Below are 26404 nucleotides of genomic sequence, written 5' to 3'. Positions count from 1 at the left end.
CGAGTGGGGGGGGGGAGGGTACGCGAGTCGGACCGACTGACGGCGGGTGTCATTTCGCGAACGCGAACGTCTGGTCAGGCAGGTGCTCCGGCAGTCCCCGGAGTAGATTAAATATCCTAGGATGGGACAAGACCTTCCCTCCCAAAGAACATTACCAAACCAAATCAGGGCTTTGACGGATATGATTCCCTCGCATCTGCACGAGGTGGGGGTGGAGTAAAGATGTGGGGGGGGCGGGAGTCCGGCACAGTAGGGGTGTGACCCCAGCCCTCTGCCACCTGGGGCTCTCCCTTCCCTGCACCATTAGTTTTGGGAAGATGGGCCAAGTTCAGACCATGTGTCCCATGTGTTCTATCCTGTATTTCACCTGAGTGCCAGAGGGAGCTACCAGGGGGCTGACCTCAGTGAGGTTAGGAGTGCCTTACAGGCTCGTTTCAGGAACTGGCTCTCAATGGACACGGCCTGAGTCAATGCACCACATTTCATTCGCATTGCACAGTCCTTGCCGTTAGCCAATCCCAGCAAGCTAACCACGAAAGGATAATTTTATCAGTATCGTCACGATCCCGGATCTCTGGCTTTACTAATTTTTGGCAAAAACAACCGAAGGACCGATGCCTTTCTGGCAGCAGATAGGTTCCCAGAGCTTCGGGCGGTGGAAAAACGGAGGCGGAGCGAATCAACGGACACCTGTTCGTTTGTGGGCCTGCAGGGGGGTTTCGCGTGACCGAGCGCGGAGGCGCAGTCAGCGCGGGGGGCCCGGGCCTGGACGACGTCTTCATCTGACCTGCCCCGCCCTCTTTGCATGGGAGATAATATACGGGGGCTAAAGCGAGAGATTGCTCGGCGAAAAGGAGAAGAGGTTTTTTGCGCCGCGGGGTCCTTGACACTCTCTATAAATCAACAAGACTCTTGGAAACTGGGGATGACCTTCCCACCCCCCACCCCCACCCATGGAAACAGGCAATTACAAGAAATAGCTCTCGTAAATTGTGTCTTAATATCCCCTCCTGTTTTTTCCCCGAAACGCGTCACGGGGGCATCGGGTTTCGCCGCTGGCACAAGAGACGGGAGAGTGAGGGGGGGTGGGGGGTGGGGGGTGGGATCAATGCCGTCCGCAAAACGTACGATACCTGCGCGATAAATCCACGGCGAACCGTCAGCCGCCTTAACCACTTTATTTCTTCATTTCAAACTTGTGGCTGTGCCGTGTGGGGGGGGGGGGCTCCTTAACCGCGGCCCTCACACGGACTGCAAAGGAGGAAACTGCAGAGGTCGGCTGTCTTATGTCTCCTGGAGCACACTGGGACAAGAAAAGGAAGACCGGGGGTTGGTCGGGGGGTTGCGTGGGGGGGGGGGGGGGGGGGGTGAAGACTGCAACAATAGGATCCCAGGTGTTTTTCTCTTTTTTTACTGGTTTCTTGGGATTCGCGTTTGGGCAGATCGATCGCGCCGCCCCGCTCCCGGGGAGATCAATGGCGGCCGGTGCGAGTGCCGCCCCGGCCGGGGCGCGGCTGGGGCGCGGAGCCCACTTCATTAAGAGGGAGCCGAGCGGGAGACGCGGAGGATCTGGCGAGCTGTCGCCGGGCGCGGTATATCACCCCGACGCGCCGTCATAAAGCACCCCCGATGTCCCGCAGCTGGGCCGTCTCAGCCATCAGCCTCTATTTATAAATTCTAATTGAAGCGCCGATAAAACACAAGACGAGATATAAGGGTAATTTACTACACCAGGGCCGCGGCCAACTGCGAAGCAGGCTTCGGTAAATGCATAAAAACTGGAGGGTCGTTGTCTATGAGCATAAGCGCTATTCGTTTTTGACTTCTCAATTTATTTTCATAGTGAAATCAGCACCATTAGCCGAGACGAGCAGGCAATGGCAACGCCGATTAGCAGGGTCCTGTTGACAGCACGTGACTACAACCTATGACATTTTCAAAACGTTAATCCCTCTTTTGTGGCGTTAGTGGATGATAAACGAAAAATGTTTTCAGAACTTTTAGGTTCCAGGAACAAACCTCATTCTGCACCCGACTCTGCCGCTCACCCCGTAATTGCGCGGTTGCGATTTTTTTCTGGCGTCGCACGAACACAGGAATAAACAAACGACAGAGGACACGCAACGGGAGACGTCTCCATAAACCACAGGCAGTTGCCATGGAGATGGCAGCTCCGCAGAAAGGGAAAAGACGAGCCGCGAGCTGTCAGAGGTGCAGCGAGTGGCAGAGAAGGAAATGTGTCAGGCGGGGGAAGTACTGCCAATTACCACGGGAAAGAACATGAAGGTTAAACGCCGCGTTGTTTATCCGCCGAATATTCCGCACACGCAGAAGACAGAGAGCGGCTCGCTCGCGTCAGAGTCGAAAATAACGTCTGCATCTGGGCCACGTGAGAGCGGAGCTTTTTTTTGAGGGAAAGCTTCCTCCGTCGACTGCCTCAACGTGATATCTGCTACGTCGGCCAATTGGACGGAGTCGGGAAAATTGAACAGCCCTGCAGCCTTGGCTTGTTTAATTCGATCGAGGGCTCGCAGAAAACAGGGGCGCTCGTCTTAACGGTGAAACGTTCGGCAAATTGCCAAACTCCCTCAAAGCTAGAGATCTTGTGCCAGTGCTTAAAATGTGCCTTGTAGGCTTCACAAGCACAGAGCGGCCTTGTGTCTACAGTGTTTGACAGCGACAGATTCTAAAGCAGGGAAGCTTGTCCCTCTCCACCGTAAAGATACAATGACTAGAATGGTAGATGTTGTCTGTACTTGTAACATGCCCAGCAAGTAGCAAAGAGCTGGTCTGTGTCATGAGTTGGGCTTGGGGTATCGCCAACGATCTGTCCCGTTCTGGACGGGCATGTTCAAGACACCACAGCCACAGTGAGGAGCATCACCGCAAAAACACTTAATTTGCCCGTGAGTCTTGTTTCCTGAAGGTGCCCTCATTAAAAGGGCAGTGGAGCTAATTAACAAGAGAAAGTGACCTGCCTAGCGAGGCGAAGCCATTCTCCGTAAACAATGCATCCTGCAAATTGCCACGACTGCGCCGTGAAATAGCAGGGAGCCACCTTTAAGAAGACTTTTTCTGAAATATGCAAATGAATTCAAATCAAGTAGGGCTTCAGACCAATCAAGTAATTGCATTTCCATGCACCAGCCAACCTGGCAGCTGGGCTGGCTGAGTGGCGGAGCTGCTCTCAGCTCTTTAGAGGCAGCGCAAATGAGAGCGCTGCTTCCCAGTGCCCCGGCGATGATGAAGACGGGCACAGTCTGCTTGGCGCGAGCTGCTCATTTGCGCTCCGTTCGGTTGACTGGCGACAAGGAGACCTGCAGACGGACTCCGGTGCGTTAACCGCACGCAGCAGCTCAGAGAGAGACCGCGCGGTCCCCCAGGGAGGCGTTCTGCAAGGAGGGAGGGAAAAAAAAATATCCCTGCTATCTAACACAAACTGTTACAGGAACCGGAGTCCGCCAAAACCCATTTTCACGCGCGTTACCACTACTCTACCAGCACCGACTGTAGACACGACCCCTGACTGGGGCGGCTAGTGAATATAAGGCTGTTGCCGCTCTTTTCGGGGAAGCGAGAGGCCAATTTAAAAAGCTGCATTTCTACACAGAGCCTAGCCTGGGAAGAGTCTCTCTCATCTTTCCACAAGCACAGCGCTGTTCGACGCCGGCGTGATACCCCTAACAGCTCCCAAACACAGAGCCATCGGCAGAGCCGCTATGCTCCCCGGGAGATACGCAGTTCTGACTAAGTTCAAAAAAGACCGATAAGAAAATGGAGAGATGCGGGAGGCAGACAAAATGGAGGGGCTCCGCGGCTCTCTACCGTTTAGCGATAGTTCCGCGCATCCCGGCACGCCCTCCCCCGACTGCCAGGGCAACAGCAAGAGGAGCATTAACACGAATCAATAATTCACTTTGTTAGCTAGACGACCGGCTTTTTTTTTTTTAGGTCCCAAGGTGAGCCAGGAAAAAAGGGAGGCTAATTTGAGAGGGAAATGCCGGTATACGCAGACATGCCTCCTGAAGGCCCGAGTCCACATTGATGCTGTGCAGCCTCCTCTCAGCTAGCCGCTTGTAATAGCAGCCTGCGCTATTCCTGCGTTACGACTGATTATGATTATTATTCTGCAGAGGCCAATATCCGTGTTGTCTTGCATTAATTCTGAGATATGAGTACAGTAAATAAGGTCATTACAATATAAGGGGGGCCTGTTGTGTGGCCAGTCCCAGTAACGTGTTCTTTGAGTAAAGACACAGGCCCCAAGGTCTGGTATTAGATGACATCAGTGCTGGAACCCCTGCGGGCCACCGAACAGTCAGGCATAGTATCGCCCAGAGAGGAAGACTTTAAGAGCGAGAGGAAGTCCCTGTCTTATTGTGACAGAATAACTTGTTTACTGAGGGGTCAGCAGTCTGTCTGTAGTCCTCTGCGGCATTACGTTATGATTATTGCTTCAGGACAAGGGCAAGGCTTGACCCGTGGACTGCTGGGACAATTGTGCACCCTCCCAAACTGATGGAGGGCACTGCAGTGACAGGGATGGGCCTTCAAATTTAGCTGAGCTCTTCAAGAGGACTGTTCCAAAACCTACACTACTAGGGACAATTAAATAAAAAGAAAATGAATTATATTTTTGAAAATATTTTCATTGCGACATGTTTTTTTTGTCATCCAAGACATTTCTATTATAAATGAAAATCCTTTTAAAACATTTTTTACTGGGTCTCAGGAGGATATATGGTGATAAAACAGCTAAACAAATCCAAAATAAAACAAAAAATATGCACACTGCCGTGGTAACTCAGCCTGTGGAGGACAGTGCATTGATCTTACAGACATTCCCATTAACTGTTATTCCCCACACTGACTGTAGTAAAGTCCATATACGTGCTGTCCAAAAGCTTACAGTATATTTCTTCTCCTCTCTCCATCAGGGAAAATGACAGATCTTCTGTCTTCTTCTCCTGCTCACAGAATGACATGCCATAGATGTACGTTTGGGGGGCACTGGAGAGGGGGAACGGGAGGGGGGTTCATCTGTGGGGAAAATAACAGCTCGGAGAGACGGTCCCAGCAGGATCCGCAAGCCTCATAAAGCACGACACCCACACCTGATATCAGCGGGGGGGGGATCTGGTAGCCGCGCCGCGCCGCGCCGCGCGGTCCTGACTGATGAGTCCTGTCACCGCGTTAAATCACACGGCTGCCAGCGGAGCCGCCGAGGCCCGCCGGCTCCCGTTCCCCCTCGCCTGCCTCGTGTCAGGCGCCAGTTTGCTCGAGCTCCAGCCCGACCGCTGGCGGAGGGGTGGGGGTGAGGGGGGCGGGGGGGGTAGGGGTGCGCCCGCCTGCCAGCTGACAATCGCGGTTCTGACTAACCGCGGAGTTCTGCGCCTCTCCCGGTTAATTGGAAGAGCGCTAAATTCTGCTGCGAGGGTCCCCGAGGTGTTGAGAAGCGCGGTTTTTTTTTGGGTTTTTTTTTTTTTTACTCACCCAGCCTGCGAGAGGCCTTATTGCGGGAGATACGGCAGCTGTGTCAGCACCGCAGAAAAAAAAACCCATTCAAGGTGAATTCACCATTTTAATCACAATTTCTTAAGTTGGTCAATACCAGGCATTTCTGACATAATTTTTTCCCCCCATCACGCTGTAATAGTAGTATTATCAACAAGGCACCAGAGTGTTTAGTGAACTGCTGTTGAGCTGAAGCAATTTTACAGGAGGAGGTACGGTGTGCACTGTGTAATATGGGTATATTCCTAGTATACAAGGGAGGGCATATATCTGCTGGCTTGGAAGGTGAAATGTTTTATTTTTGCATATGGTCCACAAGGAGGTGCTTCAAAAGTAGTAGGTAATGGTTGCACGTGCAAGTTGATGATTACCTGTATTATAGAGCTGAAACTAGACTTCCCATGCTAAATATAAAGAGATGGAATACAAAAATGAAGAGATTTCATACCTGCTGTGGATAGATTTTGTGCATAAAACCCAAAAAATGCAGTAGTAGTCAGCACCAGTGAGGGTGCATTTTCTGGTATCATCTTGACACAGAAGGATCTTACACCTGTCTGGGCCTCTGGAAAAAGGATACTGCCTTCTTTGCTCGTCTCCTGCATGCTTTCCATTCCGGGCAGTGCAGCTGCCACACGTCGAAACAGCTGCCAGAGAGAGAGAGAAAGGAAGATCAGGACATGGCCACGCTAGGTAGAACAAAGGACAGACACTAAGAGGCTTCCTCACCGCCAGAGTGCGCGATCTCAAAGGGCCCGAATCCGCTCCCTCAGCCGGGGGAAGCTCCGACCGGGCGCCCAAGGCCACACCTTTCTGTCCTCCCCTTCGGGACTGTAGAATGCTTCTCGCGCCTAACTGGCTCAGCTGGTTGACTTGCCATGCCACGAGTCCAGCTAGGGTGGCCCCTGCCTGCTGCCTGTTCGGTTCCAGTCGGGCAGAACTTTGGACACCACAAGGGCATCTCAGACACTCCATTCGCCTCGGTTCCTCACGGCTTCCTTCCTTATCCAATCAGCAGCGGAGCTAACGAGTTATAAAGGCCGACCTCTTTGCTGGCGAACACCAACGCAGCTGTCCTAGGCAAAGGCCATTAGAAAAGTCTAGTCTGAGAAGGTTTAAGAGTTGACGTCAAGTGACTGATCATGTGACCTCCAGCATTTCCCAGTGGCACTGAAAAAAGGTTAAGAGGAATGAGAGGCACAATTGTAAAGAGGTCATTTATTTTCAGCTGAGAGTGAATCCAGACGCATATCCAAAAAGGCCATTTATCAGTGGCCTTCAAAGAGGTTACCCACAAAAAGACGGCGAAAAGCATTTTGGAATCACACTTTTATTTCATTTGAACTCAGTTTTATGGAGGGTTCAACGGCACAAATAGTCAAACCTCATGGCTAAAGCAAGGCTAACCCCCCTGGCAGCACAATGAAGAGTCTCATATTGTTCCATTTATTTGAGACCTCCTTTATTAAGTTTCTCCGTAGTGCCATATTCCCTAAGGAGGTACGAAGCAAAGGCCATCAGTGAAACACTGGTCTCTATAATGAGCCCCCTGCTTCCAAACTATATTAAACAGCACAAATATGTATCAAGCCCGGATTCTTTCATTTCAGGTAATCAATCATGCTGCTACCAGCATGAATATATTGCACACCAACCCATTAGACAAGGAGTGACAGGGAAAAAAGCAATTTTGTGTGCTGTCTCCTAGTCCCTGTTTCCGACAGGCCCAGAGAAAAAAGATCTATAAAACATGTTCCTACGTGGTCGGATGTGGCACATACAAACCAAGGGACGGGTTGATAATTGGTAAACTGCACACACTGGCTAGCTCACACCGCAAAGCAAGAGATTTGATTTTCACTGAAATGTACGGAGATCGGTGAAGACTGACCTCATTTCTAAAATTCTACTCTGAGAAATGACGAAGAACCCGTAACTCTTCTAATGGACAAAGTGGCCCTTCTGTTCACACAGACAATTTCACGAAACAAGTGAAACGAATTTATTCGCAAAAATAGCTGATTATCACTTAAGATAAAAAATTCTTCCATACATGGGTAAAACACAATTGTTTCTAGATACTTAATCAATTAGTTGGCTATATGACGCATTATACTAGCAACGTTTATTGAAGTATTGTAGATGTTTATTTGAAAGGGTTTTTTGCATAATGACGACGAGCATTTACTGATGATCACGCCTGGGAAAATTCAACATTAACCGTCACCAAAAATATTCAATCATGTTAATACTGTTCAACGCAACTGTGATGTTGGATACATCTGTGAAACAGGAGGCAACTTTGTACTCGGTGCTTCCAGGCTTTGTAATTATTACCTGAAAGCATTCAAAAGCCTGCAAAGCTGGATAGATTACTCCTGATTACCATCAGTTAGGCTTTGCCGGTGGAATGAAACGACTTCAAAACCCATCAAACGCTGTCAAAGGCATCTGTGAGCAAAGGCAAAAGTGAAAGGAATCTTGACGGCACGTGATCCAAGAGATCCGATTTAATTCATATTCAAAATTCAAATGAATCCAGGCAGGTTGCCCCCCCATTTTCTCTGAGAAAATAACTGACTCGAAGGTAGTCGGCACTTTTCAGGGTCACTGGTTATTGGATGAATACTGATTTTGCGTCAATAAATTATTTAGCTTAATTTGCTGTTTGGGAAACATGAGTGAATGCAACAGCAAAAATGAACGTTGAGCCCAGGCAAGGAGAGTGGTTATACAGCGGATAAAATTGCATAGTCCAATTTTTTAAATGTCACTGAAAATGTTTATTGCCATTAAAGACCCATTAAATTTATTGAATGATTTTATTCATGTATCGATGAATGCAGTTGTGTATTTCGTAGGATTAAATAAATTTGAAACACTTTTACATTGTTAATATATGCAATGTAAAAAGTGTTTCTGCCAAACTAACAGCATTCTCGGTGCTGTTTGTACACAGGCACCTCTGGAATACAGTCCACCACTATAATAAGAGATATGCTGCTAGCACATACACACAGTGCAGTGAAAAAGTATTTTTCCTCTTCCTGATTTCTTCCATTACTGCATATTTGTCACACTGAATGGTTTCAGATCTTTAGACAAAACGTAATATTAGACTACGGGAAACTGGCTAAATTAGCAAATACTTTTTCCATGGCACTGTGTAAGTATAAGAACAAAAAGGTTTGAAATATCAAATATTTCCATTCTTCAACTCAAATGGTGGGAAACTAAATTCCCATTCCCCCATTTCCACACAAGCACACACCATTCCTCATGAATTGAAGTATTAAAGAGTCTGAATGCTGCATCCGTTGCCTGGCATTAATTGTACACTGCAACAATAGACTGAGAGCACGTGGCCAAGCAGTACCAAGAGCAGTGTGTGGTTCCAAGGTAATGGTCTTTGTGTTATACAGTTCCGCCGTGGTCTTCCGTCCTTACATTATTCTCCTTGAGCCAAGGAATACTGGAGAATAATGGGCCTTGTGTTTTATCAGCCCTGACTGACAAAAGCTGGTCCCCTAATAGTTGTTGTCTGGGGTGCTTTTTTTTTTTTACACATACACAGGGACACTATTATGTACTTTGCTCTTATTCACTTGGTTGCATCCTTTCTTGTCCCTGGTATTTTATTACCCTTTCATACAGATGGCTGGCCCTCCTTTCTCATTTAGCATCACTGGGGTTTTTTCTAATGGGGGGGAGGGGGGAGGGGGCACTTATAAATTGAGAACCACACCAATAAAATATCCAATTATTTAGATAATAAAGCTAATAATGGGACTGATATACAAATAATAGCGTTTTGTTTTGTCTTTTTGCCAGGGGATCCATAATGTAATTTCAAAGGACAAATGATAGTCTGTGGTTAAAATGGCACTAATTACACCGTCCTCAGTCCAGCTTAGTATTTATAAGTGTAGCAAATTGTTAGCATATTTATGGATCTCTTATTATGGTTCCTGACACACATGCACAGTTTTATCAATAAAAACGGTGTTGATGAATGTTAAGAAGATACGTAGGAATAAGAAGATGGTCGTAAAACAGACATGTAAATATAGCTATGTGGCTTTGCTGGAAGGCATACATTGGCTGGCAATTTAAGGTTGCAAGACCGTGAGGTCAGCCATGGTCTTGCAACCGTAGGCAAAATCAAGAGCCCAGCACCTTTGCCCTTTACAATGCAACTGAGAAAAACCAAAGCGCAGAGATGAATCGTTCCCTGATGATGAGGATCCGCACCTCGAAAATGTCACTCTGCAGCTCTTGAAATGAAATGATATTTCCTCGCGCTCACCTTCGGCCCACAAACAGGAAATGGGTCAGAGGTCGGCACGGCACTTCAAGGTGAGGCCCACGCGCTGGATAGTCATGCTCCAGTGAAACCTTGCTCAGGAGCGGGCAGCCATTACCCATCGCCCTTTGCGTGAAACGGATATCAGTATCACCGATGGAGACGAGGAAGAAAAGAAACGGCGGGTTGCGCGGCAACGGATCGCCTGCCATTTCCTACAATCACGACCTAAATAAACACTTGTGCGTGACCTTGTTTCCTCAAGGGAGCCTGAAAGCTGGTTACCCCGGCACCGAGATAGTGCAAGCAGTCCCTCAGATCAGGTCTTCTTAATTCCCCAGCATGGATGTTGGAAAGAAGAAGCCGCCCACTCCACACAACACTAGCCTTCTCACGCCGACTTATTTAGACTCAGACGCCTTTAGCTCTCACTTTCGTCAGTTCTCGAGCACACGTTTAAAGGCTTGGCGCTTCATGACTTGGCAAGTTAACCAAATTGAACCTTTTCACGCAAGAGAGAAGGAGGGAAGAACTATAAATGGCCATTATTCAACCAGTAGGCTACACTTCTGAGGGAAGGGGGAGAGGGGAACGTGGAAGACCTTTGATTTTCCGCGCTCGGTCGGGACAGGATGTTGGTGGCGGGGCTCACCTGCTTGACGTTGTAGCCCGTCTTCGCGCTGGTCTCGATGAACATCACGTTCAGCTCTTTGGCTCTCTGCTCGCCCGCCTCGATCGTAATTTGCCTGCGGGGGAGAAGACAAATGGCAGGTGTCGGGTCCATCTACCGGGAAATCAAACGCGGGACGCGGGACGCGGGTGGGGGGGTGGGGTGGCGGGGGGATGTACGGGATTGAGAGGGGAAAAATGTCAGATAGTTTACTTTCCGGCTAATGTATAATTAAAAACGAGGTGCCGCGGCATGAAATGGAGAATGGCGGACAGCCGATCCGCTCCGGCGGGCCTCGTAAGTCACCGCTTCAGTCCGCTTTTTCAGCGCGGCCTTACGCCATTAATTAATAGACGGTGAAAGTGATTCATTGCTCTGTGGGCTGACATTAATTAAAGCGCATTTGTTCGACATGCTAATGAATTAATCCGCGTGCGGTAGGTGCGGTACGGGGGGCAATCGGGCGGGGTGATAAAAGCGGACGGGGAACTGTCCTCTGACTGCAGACGGCCGAGCGGGGCATTTAATAGGACGGAGCTTAAATCACGGAGCCCCGTGGCCTTCGGGGACGGGCATGATGTAACCAGTCTGGCTTCTTTGTTCCTCTGTGCGCAAGGCAGAAGCGGAACAGCAACAGGAAATTATTTATTTGCGGAGCAGGTTGGGCCACGGTGACTTGGGTCCAGATGCGTTTCTGTCCGTGGGAAGGCTCGTTAGAGAGGATAGATGCAGTCCAAGAGCAGGGCAAGGGTGGTTAATACCTTACAGTTAGCCATCTATCCTACATCCCAGCACATATTCATTTTAATAAGCCTGGAGCATTGTTGGCCGGATGAAATAAAAAAGAAAAAAAATGAAAGCATATACCATATGTATACATATAAACTGTGACTTTGGTACTGCGCGTCAAGAGCTCACGCATCACTTCCTGCGCGCAGCAGATGCGCGGTCACTCTATCCACGACGATGGAGGTGTTTGCCGACGCTCGCGGGCAGTATATTTTGGCCCTAATAGCTCTCCCTCCGTCCCGTGATAAGACCTTCATATCCCATCGGCCCTCCATCACAGGAAAACGGGCTGTAATCTTGCAGGCGCAGCGCGAGGCACCGCTTGTCTCACAAGGCCGAGAGATAGACACATCGCTGCTGTTCATCAGTCGGCGAACCTTCCCTTTACCCGCCCGAGCCCCCGCAGTCACGCCAGAGGTGACACCTGCGCCCCATTCCGCTTTTCCTCCGCGACAAAATGTTCCAAAAAACATATTTATGGACAGCGCCCAGACTAAAACCAGAAGCGATATTTTGTTCATGTCCACATGCAATATTATCACGAACGACATTTCTTATGGAACTGACTAAACCTGAAGCATGACAAGAATGTCAATTTAGGATGGCAATGAAAAGCGCTGCTGTCTTGATACAATCCTCTGTAATTTAAATAAATATAATGCTCTTGCTGTGTCCTTGCCCTTTACTTAATTGCCTTCAGGTTTTGCTTCAAAACATCACCACAGCCTTATTACAGAAGACCCCATAATGGTCCCAGATACTGGGTGAACTGCAGCCGACTATCGTGACTCTATGGCATTCAAGCAGAAAATCTTTATTCCCAAGCAATCATCTTCGCGGGAGGAGAAACGGAATATAAAAGAGAACAGAGAGCAATGGATTAGAAAGGAAAAGATAAGGAAGAGGTAAGACTGAAAAGGAGCCATCCTGAATAGAACACGTCCCTTTTTCCGTCTCCATTTTCTCTGTCTTTTCTTTCCCAAATTGAATAGCAAATGCGCAGCGCGGTCTGATTTCATTTGAATTCTTCTGCCGAAAGCTCCAGACCCCAAAGATCTGAGAAAAGGCAGGACTGAAAGAGCCTCACCGCTGGCCAACACAAACCGACAACAGAAGGGACGGCCAGCTCCCGCAGCCCGCTTCCAAGAGCCCGGGAGCAGCCGCCAGAGCAGAGCTTGTTCCCCTCCTTATCCGCGGGTGCCAGGAGAGGGTTAGCGAAAAGCAGCAGATTCACTGGCATTTATACCCCTAGTCTGTTCCACCCGTGCAACGTCAGATAACATATCCAGGCTCTGACGTTAAGGACTGGAACCAAGTAAACAGGTAGCACAAAGCCGGCACCATAACCATAAGCCCTACGGTTGTTACCTCTCATGGTGCATATGAATGTGATCATGCGCCCACAGCTGGTATCACCGAGATGCAGCTCTACATTATGATCAGAATTATGATTTTGATTATATATTCTATGACTGTTGGTGCTGTGTCTACGACAAAGTGACAGGACTGTGACAAGGTGTCATTATTGTATGTGCGGATAATGGCTGTATCTATCGTTACATTACATTATCGTTGCATTTATTTGGCAGACTTCACACGGTAAAACATTACGCTGACCTGACCTATGCTAAGTCAAACTAGGAGGCATGACAAGCTACAACATCAAGATACTGATACAAAGTACAATAAGTACTGGATGAAGGTACATGTAACATGAAAGTATCCCATGATACGAAATGCAGAGACTATAACAAAATTCTTCAGTGATTGCGATTCTGAATGCAGTGATTACTAAGTGCAGTATTTTGTGGTATTTTGTCCTTTTCAGCAAACAGTATGCTGCCTGGAACAAAGGCATTTAAATAATCTTTAAATACAGCATGATTACTGATTTTGAGGGGGTGGTTAACCACAATTCTCTTTACAAAAGAGAATGTTTGTGAATGTAGCGACAAGCAATGCATTAGCAATTCATTAATGTAGTTCACAAGGGCCTTGAGTGTCCACTAACCAAGGGAACGTTTCCTCTAAAGTACTGATACTGCGTTTATCACACGATTAATGTACGAGGAGCCATGAACACAGCTTTCCTAAAGATAAAAAAAGGGCCGTCACAGAGAGAATAGGACGACTGTGTCTATTACAGAAAGACGAGACACTGGTTAAAGTAACTGAACAACGACGCCGTGGATCTCAAAGCTGACTGTTGATGCGCTCAATGTGGCGCCATCTTTCCTTGGCATCGCCTAGTCCCCCTTGAGGGAAGGTAATTCAAGCTGACATTGGCGGGTTATTTGGAACAGACGAGCGCCATCTGGTCCACTTTTCCACGGGGCGACTTTCTCTTGAGCGGCTCGCTGTATATCGCCGGCGCTGTGTAAACACGTTCGCGGCGTTAGTCAACACAGGCCAAGTGACTCCGCGTAGAGGAACATGAAACCAAAAGATGTCAGAATAGTCAGTGTATGATTCTGCCCATGATCTGCGGATATGAGAACACTGAATACAAAACACAGCCTCTGCATTAGATAAAGAGAAGGGGCACAGGAGCGACGGAGAGAGAAGGTCATTTTACTCCCTCACACCACCTCTGATGGTGCATTGTGTAATACACCTGACATTGCCTGAAAAAACACGAAGTACGCAGCTGACAATCTTTATTACTGTACGTAGAATTAAATTATATGGCCTTAACCATAACCTGCAAACATAATGCCTCGGATGCTGCCAGCCTCAGTAATGCAACAATGTCACCCGAAGCCAATGTGATTATGTTTAAAATGGGGAAAGTACATGACAGCTTGTACGCATGTAAAAACCAGGACGTTCTGAATGCCTGCTCAGCGAGCAGCCTGGTTTGCTGCAGCCTGGAAATCTTCGCTCGCCTCTGTACTCGCTGTTATATCAGAGCTGAATGTTAATTGACTAATCATTAGTCCAATCCACAAACTGCCTCCCCAGCACTTTCCTACCCGGCAATCTGTCAATTAGTCTTTGGCTGGAGAAGGCGAGGACGCCAGTGGGAGTTTAAGCGGGGGCTGGTATCGCACACGCGCTCCAGAGTTTAATAGCCTCACAAATATTACCACTGTGTGACCCCTGACCTCAAAAACGCATGCAATTAAAGCAGCATTAATGCACGGTCAGGTACTCCGGAATCAGAGAAAAGCGCGTCTGCGACTTTAATTGTTTCCTGATGCAAACTACCCGTATTGAATCGCGGTTATTGTACCACTGAGCAGAAGATGAATGCGGCTTACCGATTCTTGAACTGCGCTTCCAGCAGAGGGTAGAGACCCACATTTTTGAGACGAGGGAGCCTGACCCAACACTCACTTGGAAGAATAAATCAATGAATGTGCCTGTTCCTTAAGACACCTCCTGACCTTTAACCTCCTGTTATTCTTGCTTGCGAATAACCCTCACTTCAAGAGTCAGCATTTTGAGGAGGGAGGGAGGAGGAGGAGGGGGGGGGTCACGAAGGGGCATCACACTGCTGACCCCACTACGTGCAATTCCCCACAGAACATCTCCATAACCCGCATGAGCTGACCGAAGCTCGGTACATAAGACATTCTGGTAAAGGGGGGGGGGGGTGGGGTTATGGTGTAATCTACAACCTGTAATCAGGTTGTAGCAGCGCTATCAATTATGTATGGGCTCTGTCCACGCTTCTGAGGGTTCCGCCATCTGCTTTCATTATTTTGGGACGCCCGTGTATGGGCGTGCGACACGTTCTGGGCGTGTCCCCTCTCCCGAGGGCCGCACGAAGGAGTGAGTCACAGTTACAGTAAGCGGCACTAAGACGGCTTTGTGTGGTCACCACAAATGGACCTGCACACCCATAATAAAAAAAACCTGTTAATGGAAGCCATTTGCACTGTAACAATGTGATAGATAATTTTGCCCAGTCCACACTCATTCGAACATTATATAAACAGTTCTATAACCCTGAAATGGCAGGATTACACTGCTGCAACGTCACAGTAGCATTGCAAGGACATTTCGCCCTAGCCTAGCGAATAGAAAATGGCAGCAATGTGTTTAGCAAAGTGAAAGTACAGACTGGTTTGTCCTTATGATATATAAAAAGGGGAAGAGGAAGGTAATATTACTTGAAAAGCAATCTGACATGCGGCATGAAGCCATGTCAAAATATGCATTACGTGTCTTGTCGGGGTGGAAGAGTAGACTGAATCAGAAAGGGAAATTCTGAGTATGAGCCAAATAAATAATGGCCCACTCTCAACAATAACATTCATCAGCAGAGTGTTCTGCATCTGTCCTTCCTTAACACTATGAAAGGGAGACACAGCCGGCAACAGCTCCCGGTATAATTACCAACAGCATCAAATAGATAAATAGATGGATCCATAGATAATTGGATACATGGGCATATCCCATTGATTATTCCAGGTTCTATATTTGGCTTGATACAACCACATTGCCTGGACACCAAATATCTGCTTTCCGCTCGTAGGACATGCGTTAGTTTATCTCAAAAACGTGTCTGGTCGGTGGCAGTGAGTGATGCACCTCTCCTCTGGTCAGTATTTGCTCTCCTGTTACACGCTGCGGTCTGCAGGGTGGAAATATTGCAATTCTGCCACAGTGCCCTCCACACAGGGTGCAGTTGCCACAACTCGAGAGGAAGGAGTGTGGATTCCAAATTGTTAAATAAAAACGAGGGAAGGTTGCTTTAATAAATGTCCCAAATCAAGATTTTCAAATAACGTATGTTAAAGCACCATTAACGCCTTTAGTTCACTTTGTACAAATAACAGACGCAATCCAAAACCACAAACATATTCTAAAAGCTGCACGCTACCTCTAAGAGTACGTAGCAAGATGGACGCGGGAGGAAGAAATTCACTTTTTAAGTACAATCAATAAAAACAATCTCTCCTTGCCTTTGATTTGATTTACGGTGCTTATGAATAGAAATCCGGGTTCATTACTGCTCACTCACTTCCAACAGAAATCACGCTAAAATGTCACATTCCATTAGCGTAGCCAAAGAACCGTTATTATTACTTAAATGGATTTCAATCAGCACTCAGAAAAATTGCTGCTGCAACTAAATTTCATATTGATTGTGAGGATGATTAATTATAAAACACTCCGATGGAGCCCAAAGCAGAACACAGACATAAAAAAACATGGTTTCATTGATAATAAAAACTCTGATGCACCGTACTATTTCAAAGAAAACTTCTCAACACGTTGTGCACGGTTGATCAAATCGATTAAACAAAAGCAGACACAGGTCTGTATATGACATACCACTTATGTTATCAATGTTAATTTCAGTCTTATTGTATTGATTTGCATAACATTTTCTAAATTAACCTAATTTCACATGCTATGATTAATTCATATTGGGATTTTATGACTCTTTCACAAACTACATGCAATATATGAAGAAAAGACAAGCAAAACATTACCATTGCATGCGCTTCATCTTTAAAAAATGGCAATACTTAGCGTCAAATGATTTAAGCACGCAATCAACCTTTTACTTTTTAAACTGCACCTGTGATAAAATACCAATGAACATTTCAACGAGCCAAAATACATCTCTTGGCAAAATGTCAAAAAGATGAATCATAAAAACATCTGTTTGCCATTGATACTTTGAAACGGAATTAGAACAGCTAGAAATGATATTTCTGTCACCAGCGTAATTGTAATTGCCTGTTAAATTAAATGTCTGGAGTTAGACACAATGTCAGCCGTAATCAGTCACAGTCAATAGGCAATATTCTGCTCGTCAGGCCTAGAATACGCCAATATCCATTTTTGCGACCGCCTGTAATTTTAGCTGGACAAATTATGTCGACAAGTCAGTATTATGTATTATGTTGACAAGCCAGTGTAGCGTATTAACACTGACAGTATAATGATTTAAATATATTTTGCCAATGAGCAATTCTATACTTCTAACTAACATTTCAAATGACATAATTACATAGCGTGACCTGTGTAGTCTTTCAGGAATGGAAGGGGAACGAATCGCATATGGAGGTAACACCCAGGGGCATCACTCAGCAGGCCACCCTAAAAAGGCTTCTCACGAAGAGAAAACCAAAGATCAGAAAACCAAGCTTTCTCTCACCCAAGGGATTTTCATAAAGGATGTTCACTGAGGCTCTTAGACTGCCAAGAATGATCAAATATGTAATGGATTGTACAGTTTCAAAGCAGTCAAGCAAAAAAATGGCAGTTGTTCGAGTGGGTAATCAAATTGCACAGATGAAAATTTGCATATAGCTGTCAGTAAACCAGCGCAAAATTGTATTTCTGTTACAAAGCAATCTTTTCTGTTGACACGCTGTTTTTAATGCAATAAATATTGCAAAAATAATTATAGCAGGTAACAAAAAAATGTTATACTGTTTATCTGAAAAATTCTGCATGATTTTGATCCTATGAAATGGTAGTTAGGTCTCCTTTCTCACATTGTGAATGAATATACACTGCAGTGTCATTATGCGAGTCAGGATTCCCACATTTCCCCATGAAATTCTCTCTGCTTACTGAAAACTGATTATTGGTATCCACACTGACTTCTTCAATACAAACTATTCCATGGTCCATAAGTTCTGCACTTATGGATCAGAACTACCATCTAGAATTTAACTGCTTTGATCACTGAAGAGGTCTGCATCTCTTGCTTTGACACAGTGAAGACTTTGTCAGGGCTGAAGCTTATCTGAACAAATTCACGGCAAGAGAAAAAAGCATATATTTTGCAGTTAACAAATACATGAAATCACAACCTTTAACCATTTAAGGTATAAGATCACAAATATGTGATTAGAATGTTCTTAACTGAACATTCTAATGCTGATGCAACAATCATTGCTGCAGTACTGCAAGCAGTAAAGTTCTAGAACACTGACACAGAATTTTGAGAAAACGTTCCAAGCCCTACTCTTGAAAGGGTTAAGGCTGGTTGAATACTCCCTGACATCTGTTATCACAGGGCATCAGTACAGACAAATTTGGTCATTCTGCTACATCCACCCTTTCTGTACTACATATGCTATCCAGCTCATTATTCAAGCCCTTGTGCCGTCCCAACTGAACCACTGCAGCTCCCTCCCTGCTGATTTCCCTGTGGGTGCCGTCAAGACGCTCCCTTTCCCAGGATTCATCTACAATCAGCCAGATTACACAGATCACGCCTCTCCTCATCTCCATCCCACTGGCTCATGGTGGCGGGCCAGATAAAGCACAAGTGTGTCGTCTTGTGGGTGCAGCATTAGGAAGAGCTCCCTCTTACCACCAGTCTGTCATCGCCACACCTTACACTGCTGCCAGGGCATCACCCTTCACGCTCACTGTCTATTTCTGTCCTGCACCAACTAACTGGCATCTAAGTTTATGTAGTAGGATCAGGTAATAATTACTATTATGGGTTATGACTCTAATGACTTATCAGCTGCCCTTGTCTAAACCTGTATGATGCACTTATGTAAGTCACTCTGTAAAAGAGACTCTGCTAAATGCCTAAATGTAAATGTAATTTAAAGCATATCAAACAGATGGCTATATGCCACTTTTCAGACGCAGACAAATGACCACAGATATCAGTGGAGACGTACAGTAGCAGTGTAGAGATTCTCATTTACTTCTGAAACCTACTGCTATTCTGAATTACCAGCAGGGCCTGTCACTCTGTTTTTAACAAGAAGTAACTAAAACAATGGATACGGTATTATTTATAAGTCTGAAAAAACTCAAACAACCATGCCAATTAATCACATATTCTGCTAAAATGCCTTGCAAACGGTGCTCCACTTGAGTTTTCACAACAAACAACATTCATCTATATGACATGGACTTAAAGCACAGAAATGTATCTTTCCAGCAAGGTAGCTGCCTCTGAGTAATTTTCTCGTGCAATAATTACTCCAGACGGGAGAAGAAACATTAATGTCTAGAGGAGGCTGACAGGTCTGTCTGGGCGATATTATGCAGGGTGAGGACGAGAGAGGAAAGAAGGTCATTGATTAACATGAAGGAAAACATTGGATCCCTCGGGTAATTCTTATTTACTGCCGGCCTCATTTGATTCCGAAATAACACGGCACACCGTTAAATGGTCACTCAGGGATAACGAAACACAACAGAAGCTTGTACAGTACCGATAGTTCTAATTAGAGATGAAAAATGGCCGTGGGGCACACAAGTCAAACTGAACTCTGAAAGTAAATCACGTGCCCCCTCCTTCTGAACTCTCTCTGCCCTTGGGATGGAGAAGATGTTAATGTGCAGCACAGAGAGCATGGGCTCTGGGGTATGTCCCAAACCAGGTGCTTCTTACTTAACTGCGGGCTATAAGGAGACAGTGTGCAGAGAGCCCTTTTACGGCTAAGACGTGTCCGGAGGCTCTGCGCTGTCTCCTCCCTCCCCTGGGGGACGACCTCTGGGCAGTGTGCCATGGCAGAGCTTCCAGGAGTCATAGGACTTCACAAATATCCCCAGCCAATTAGGCGGCCATTGATCTGCTAACACGCTAACGAGAGGAGGGCTCTTTGGACGTGCACGGGAAATGTTTCAGTTACGGTCCACCGCTTCTCGCTCCCTCCCTGCGTCGCACCCTACTCAGAAGAAAAGCCTCGTCCTGCCGTGACCTTAAAAAAAGAATCTCCTCGGATTTCTGGATAAGACACATCCATGTCCTTCATTAAATAAAGTAATCTAAGGTGGGGTAGGTGCCAACTTTGTGACCATAAACAGAACTTGGTGAGCTAGATTGCATGTCAGAATTTGTGAGGGATGTGCTTGCAAGCTCGATTACAAAAGCCAAAGTTCTCACCTCTTATCTGCCAAGTCTGTTTTGTTGCCCACTAACATAATGATGACGTCACTTCCTCTTTCTGTTCTGACATCATCGATCCATTTGGAAGTCTGCTGAAAGGAATTCATATCTGTGGAGAAATAGGAGACACATTACAGTGTCGAAGATGCATTTAGGAAATTTGATGCCTGGTTTTACAACCTCTGCATTCTTCTTAATCTTGGAAACATACCTGTGGTTGTAAACTAAAATTAATATTTCAGTGTGTTCAGATGATGGGCATTGCAGCATTTACCTACAATATATAGGCAATTCATTAGAAATGTCCCTGACCATCTCACTTCTCTCTTATACATTTGGTTGTCTTTTAATCATTAAATTATGCAGAATATTCAATTTATATATATATTATTATTACAAAACATTATTATGTCTCAAATATTAGGGTGCCCAAATATGGGGGGTTATGTATAAAAAGTGCTGTGACTTCTACACAGTAAAACCAAAGTGTATAAAAACACCCTTAAATAAAACCCAATCGAAGTTCACTGTACACATATCAAATTGTTACATACACACACATATATACATATTCATCAGTATAGGAAATAGCCACCTTGTTTACAATGAGAATTTGATCTTTGAGAAAAAAATATGGAGCAGTCAGTCTCTCTAATGAGGATCTTATGAATGTTCATGATAAATGCATGATCTCTAAGGTTTACCTCACTGCTCCTGACTAACAGGGAAACTGTGCCTTTATTTAAAGGTGAAAACGAATGCGCTGTTTAGCATGGCTGCTATGTTTGCCTATAAAATTGGGTTTACAGTTCATCTCCCCAGGGCTGGGATTCTAACGTGGCTCCATTTCTCTCGCTTGCGAGCATATTAAACCCCGGCCCTGATCGCTACGATGGGATTTCAGGACAATAAAACTGTCCTCTTTTATAGAGAAAGATACCAGCGCGAGCCCCAGCGGGACTGCTTTACATGGTCATACTGTTGATGCCCAAATGAAGACATGCTAAGGACAACCACGGAGCTACAATGGCTATGCAGAGTGGGCTGAAATCATGACATTGATCATAATTGTAAAATAACTCCTCTTGTGTGTGTGTGCATGTGTCTGCGTGTGCCCACATGCGTGAGGGTGTGCATTCATGTATGTGTGTGTGTGTATGCTTGTGTGTGTGTGTGTGTTTGCGCGTGTGTGTGTGTGTGCGCGTGTGTGTGCCCACATGCGTGAGGGCGTGCATTCATGTGTGTGTGTATGTGTGTGTGTGTGTGTGTGTGTGTGTTTGCGTGTGTGTGTTTGCGTGTGTGTGTGTGCGCGTGTGTGTGTGCGCGCGCGCGTGTGTCTGTGTGTGTGTGCGCGTGTGGGCATGGGCGTAGGGGTGTACATATGTGTATGGGTGTGTGCATGTGCGTGTGCATATGCGTGTATGTGCGTGCGTGCGTGTACGTGTGTGCATGTGCATGTGCATGTGTATGTGCGCGCAGTGCGCCACGCCTCTGTGACTCACTTGTGATGTCGTACACCACCACGGCCACGGTGGAGTCGCGGATGTAGCTGGGGATGAGGCTCCGGAAACGCTCCTGCCCCGCCGTGTCCCACAGCTGCAGCCTCACCTGGAGTTCAGAGGAACAGGGCTGAGCCGGGTGAGATTATTCACAGTTAATCCACACCCGGGGGGCACGGACCTCTCTCCCCCAACTCAAGCTCACGCTACGTCAGATCTCAGTACGGCTAGTACGAGCGGACATGGCGCTACGCAGATAAAAATGCCATTACTTAGGACTAATTACATTTCCAACAGGATGCAGTTCAAACAGATGGGTCTTTGCAAAGACAATCTGTTTGAACAGTTATGTAACGGCTACATTGTTTGAGACATCATGCGGCTAAATAGCATCAATCAAGTTTTTGTGTATAATTATGTGGTTTAGAAAATCACTGGCGTTAGTTCATACTAAAGGCTAAATTACAGGGGAAGCATTGCACACAATGACTGTACCAGAACCTAAGGCATCAGATTTTGAGTAAATTACATATGAACTGCAGAAAATTTATAGTAAGAGTAAGTTGTTGATGAGCAAAAAAGAACTTACCGTTCGGTCTTCTAAGTACATGGTTTTTGATAAGAAGTCAATTCCAATTGTAGCCTGTAATCATAAAAAAAAAACACTGTATTACAAGAAGTGACTATTTGCATATAGCAATAAAAAAAGACAACACACTCATGGAAAAAAAATATCTACTTCAAACGCAAGGAATTATGTGGAAAAACACCCCAGTTGATGTCATTAAATACAGCCATAAAACTGATAAAACTGCACGGCCAGCCAGGATAACAACTGTGGGGCGCTTAGATGCGATATCCATTTTACACCTGCACAGCACCCTGGGATTACCCAGTCATTTTCCAATTATCCTTGACTACCTAATTGTCAGGTCCTCGACACATTAGGAACTGGGTCTCGGTCATTAAAACAACCCGCCCTGCCTTATGAAAACAGTAGCATTTCGCACGTGCAGTCACAATAAGATTGCCACTGCTCCCACACACACATGGCTCAACTGATTGTCCCCCCCCACTGTCAGGGTCGACGCAGACATGGCCCCACCCACTGTGAAGAGCCCTTTACCGCCCTCGTTAAACAAATGACGGTGTTTGGACAACAGGGCAGCGCCGCCGTCGCCACGCATGTCACCACGCATGTCGCCACTGAAGGACACGGCTGGGACGCGGCTCGCCCATAATTCACAAACAGCTGCACCCGCTTCACAGAAAGAGAAAAGGAACGCGCAAGTTTAATTGCTCCCGGTTAGCATACCGGCCCGGCCGAAAAGGCCTTGAAATCTCTGTGCTTTGACGACAGCCCTGACAGGCGAGCGCCGAGCCCAGAACGTGCTGCGTTTGGTCGCGATGGAGCGGGCGCAGGGATTTTCGTAGCACTGCGAGGCACGCATAATTCACCTCGGAACTGCAACAGTTCGTGCATTTTTGCTTTGAAATGAGCAGAAACCCTGTGGGAGACTCTGGGTTCTGAGAAGCTAAATCTTGCCAGACATTTCACACTTCATCTGTTTAGCTTTCAGTTAGCTGTGGTCGCTACCCTCAGGCGCATCGGCAGAAAACAGCACCACCCTAAGCTGCACACTCTCCCAAAGAAGACGCATCACAGACTGCACCCATACTCTCAAATCTACATACAGGATATAGTGGTACTTTCTTTTGTTACAATTTTGTGAATAAGGCCCATTGAGAATATAGCTTTGTGTAGGTAGACCAGGACTTTATCCACAATGGACCAATTTTTGAATGGTGATTAATTTTTACAGCAGTTATATTAAGTTTGAGGAATTTGTGAACATATTCCCATCCAAAAAACAAGATGAATGAATATTAATAAAGGGTGTGGATAATTTTTATAATCTGGCACGCCTCTGTAATACTAATGGTCAAAGGAATTTTGAAGAAGGACATATGAAACAATTGTTGCAGAGCAATAAATACTTGAATATGAAATTAGGAACCATTTCCACTACAGTAAGAGGGCAGAGCACACGCATTATACCCACAGAAGTGTTTTAGCCACAGGAAAGGGAATGTTTAATGTTATAGCTCTCGAGCCAATCATCTCATTTAACTCTCAAGCATCTCCGGATTTGCTGACTAACCACAGATCCAGGAGAACTTGGCAGTGAGAGAGGCACAGGAAGAAGGAAGTGGCTGAGCTACAGTAAGGTGCTAAGACACTGTGAGAGAGCCTTTTAGAGTGGAGCAGGAAGCTTATTGATCGCAGGGTCTGGAGTGGAGCGGATGAACTCCCAACAATGGATATAACGACTCTGGGCAGTCATGCATGTCTGCCGCATGGACGCACAGCCTTTGTGTATAATCTTGTCGAGGAAGATAAGGCCCGCTACTGACAAATGCAATTAATGATAACGAAAAGACGTGCTGGCCAGGACTCTGGAAGAGAGACATCTCTAGAGCAGCGCGACAGGGCGGACAGACGCGTGCGGTACGGCTAAAACGTGCGGAAGGGGCACTTCCATTTCCGCTGGCTAATCTTGAAGGGCGCAGCTTTCCTAATGGTTTTTCACAAGAGGCGTGAGCTTGCGCCCCACCGCATTCGATACCGGTTTATTAGATCAGCGTTGACCGGCCGACCGCATGCGCGACCGCTTCCCCGCGCGTTTACGCGAATTACACAGATGTGTGCGCATGCACGGGGGGAAATAACGAACCGCACACTGGCTGCCTTATGGGGCTCAGGTGAATACTTTTTTTTTTTGCAATAATAATACACTGCGGGATGACCTGTCACAATTTCAGAGAGGCTGGCCACTTGAAGCCTATTTGGTGGAAGCAGACTTATAGCTGCAACCTTCTGTTGTCCTTTCCACGTTTGATGGCAATATGGCACGCAATATACCAAGTGCAGTAAAAATGCTTTAAAAAAAAGAAGATGCCTTCCAGGAAGAGCATTCATAGCTTGTAAGAACCTACATCTATCTATAGAGCTTATAAGGATCAGTCTCTGTCACCATCTTACATGCAGTCTCTAAGGCCCAGTGTCTCCCAGCCATATAGTCTCTAAGGCCCAGTGCCTCCCTGTCATATAAACAGACTCTAAGGCCCAGTGCCTCCCTGTCATATAAACAGACTCTAAGGCCCAGTGTACCTCTGTCATATAAACAGACTCTAAGGCCCAGTGTACCTCTGTCATATAAACAGACTCTAAGGCCCAGTGTACCTCTGTCATATAAACAGACTCTAAGGCCCAGTGTATCTCTGTCATATAAACAGACTCTAAGGCCCAGTGTATCTCTGTCATATAAACAGACTCTAAGGCCCAGTGTACCTCTGTCATATAACAGCTCTAGGCCGTGTCCTCTGTCATATAAACAGACTCTAAGGCCCAGTGTATCTCTGTCATAGAAACAATCTTGAAGGCCCAGTGTATCTCTGTCATATAAACAGTCTCTAAGGCCCAGTGTATCTCTATCATATAAACAGTCTCTAAGGCCCAGTGTATCTGTCATAGAAACAGTCTCTAAGGCCCAGTGTATCTATCTGTACATAGTTCATAAGACTCTCCTTGTTACATAAACAGCATGTAGGGTCTAGAAAATCTCTCTGCTATATACACACTCACACTAATCCCCAGCCTATGTCTCATTTTACACACAGACTAATCCCAAGCCTATGTCTCCATCTTTCACACAGACTAATCCCAAGCCTATGTCTCCATCTTTCACACAGACTAATCCCAAGCCTATGTCTCCATCTTTCACGCAGACTAATCCTAAACCTATGTCTCCATCTTCATCTTACACACAGACTCTAATGCTGAGCCCCTACCTCTGCCATGTACACTAAAGAGCAGCGTCTGCCTCCATTTTACACTCAGCCTCAGAGCCTGGGCAGCGCAGCTCAGCGCAGCACGCTGCCCTCTGCCCACTTCACAGCAGACGAGGAAATCAGCATCTGAGTCACGTACTGGTTTCCCTGGCAATGCCGGCTGCTGCAGTGGGTTCTCTCCAGGGCTTCGGCAGCCAGAGTCGAGACCTCACAGTCTCTGTCCCCCCGAAAAAAAAAAAAAGGGATCGCATTACCGCGGGCTGCCCGTCTCCCCTTCCGAATGCGGTGACGTGACCACGCCTACAGGCCAGGTACAGGAAAAGTTGAGCCGCTAAAACATTATCTGTGCATACGGTCCCGTGGCCGAAAAAACAGGCAGGCCCGTTCGTTTGTTTTCGGACGCAACTGCAAGTTTGGCAATGTCCTTTAGCGTTGCTCAGTAACTCACTGTGCTTTCAAGCAAGTTTTGGAAGACCGTGAAGGACAAAGCAATGCTGCCAATCTTGACAGAAGTGGATTCTACAGTAAAAGGTGAGAAAATTCTGGCTTAGGAGACAGGTAGGAAATAATGGCAGGTTTCTGTAGCCTTCCTCGCTGTTAAATACCGCCATGTTGGAAGCACAAAGGGGATGGAGTTTTCATGCTGAAAGGTGGAATGAGCCTTTCTCTCACTCCTGTGTTAAATATAGAATGCCACACGGAGGACGGCTCACACGCGTATGAAATCCAGAGGAATTATTCATAACCTTTTCAATTTTTAACGACTGCACGTCAACGTTAAAACGCGGCGCTCTCCTGTCTGACCCATTCTGCCGTGATTCTGAGTAGCCCGCTGAAAGAAATTAGAATTACATTAAATTAAAGCAACAAAATGTTTTAAAAAATTATTTTAACACATGCAATGGCTACATTGGAGCTCCAGCAACAGCACTAGCACTTTCTATTTAAAG

At 46.3% G+C, this 26404-nt stretch overlaps 1 protein-coding gene across 2 annotated transcripts in view; it reads right to left on the bottom strand.

The window, feature by feature from the left end:
• rab6ba (RAB6B, member RAS oncogene family a) overlaps positions 1-26404 on the bottom strand; it is a 69869-nt gene that overhangs the window by 4264 nt on the left and 39201 nt on the right. Inside the window, exons 3-7 of one of the 2 annotated variants that reach the window (XM_064330737.1) lie at positions 22192-22245; positions 21606-21732; positions 20101-20212; positions 10470-10563; positions 6095-6161 (exon numbers count right to left, since the gene is read on the bottom strand). In XM_064330737.1, coding sequence (XP_064186807.1) covers positions 6095-6161; positions 10470-10563; positions 20101-20212; positions 21606-21732; positions 22192-22245 — 454 coding nt within the window. The remainder of the gene's footprint in view (positions 1-6094; positions 6162-10469; positions 10564-20100; positions 20213-21605; positions 21733-22191; positions 22246-26404) is intronic. The other variant, XM_064330738.1, reaches the window with a different exon arrangement.

The sequence above is a fragment of the Anguilla rostrata genome, chromosome 4 (genome assembly GCF_018555375.3).
Source record: "Anguilla rostrata isolate EN2019 chromosome 4, ASM1855537v3, whole genome shotgun sequence".
Classification (NCBI taxonomy): Eukaryota; Metazoa; Chordata; class Actinopteri; order Anguilliformes; family Anguillidae; genus Anguilla; species Anguilla rostrata.
Note: the sequence above shows the minus strand (reverse complement) of the source record. Positions and strands in the feature narration are given on the sequence as shown.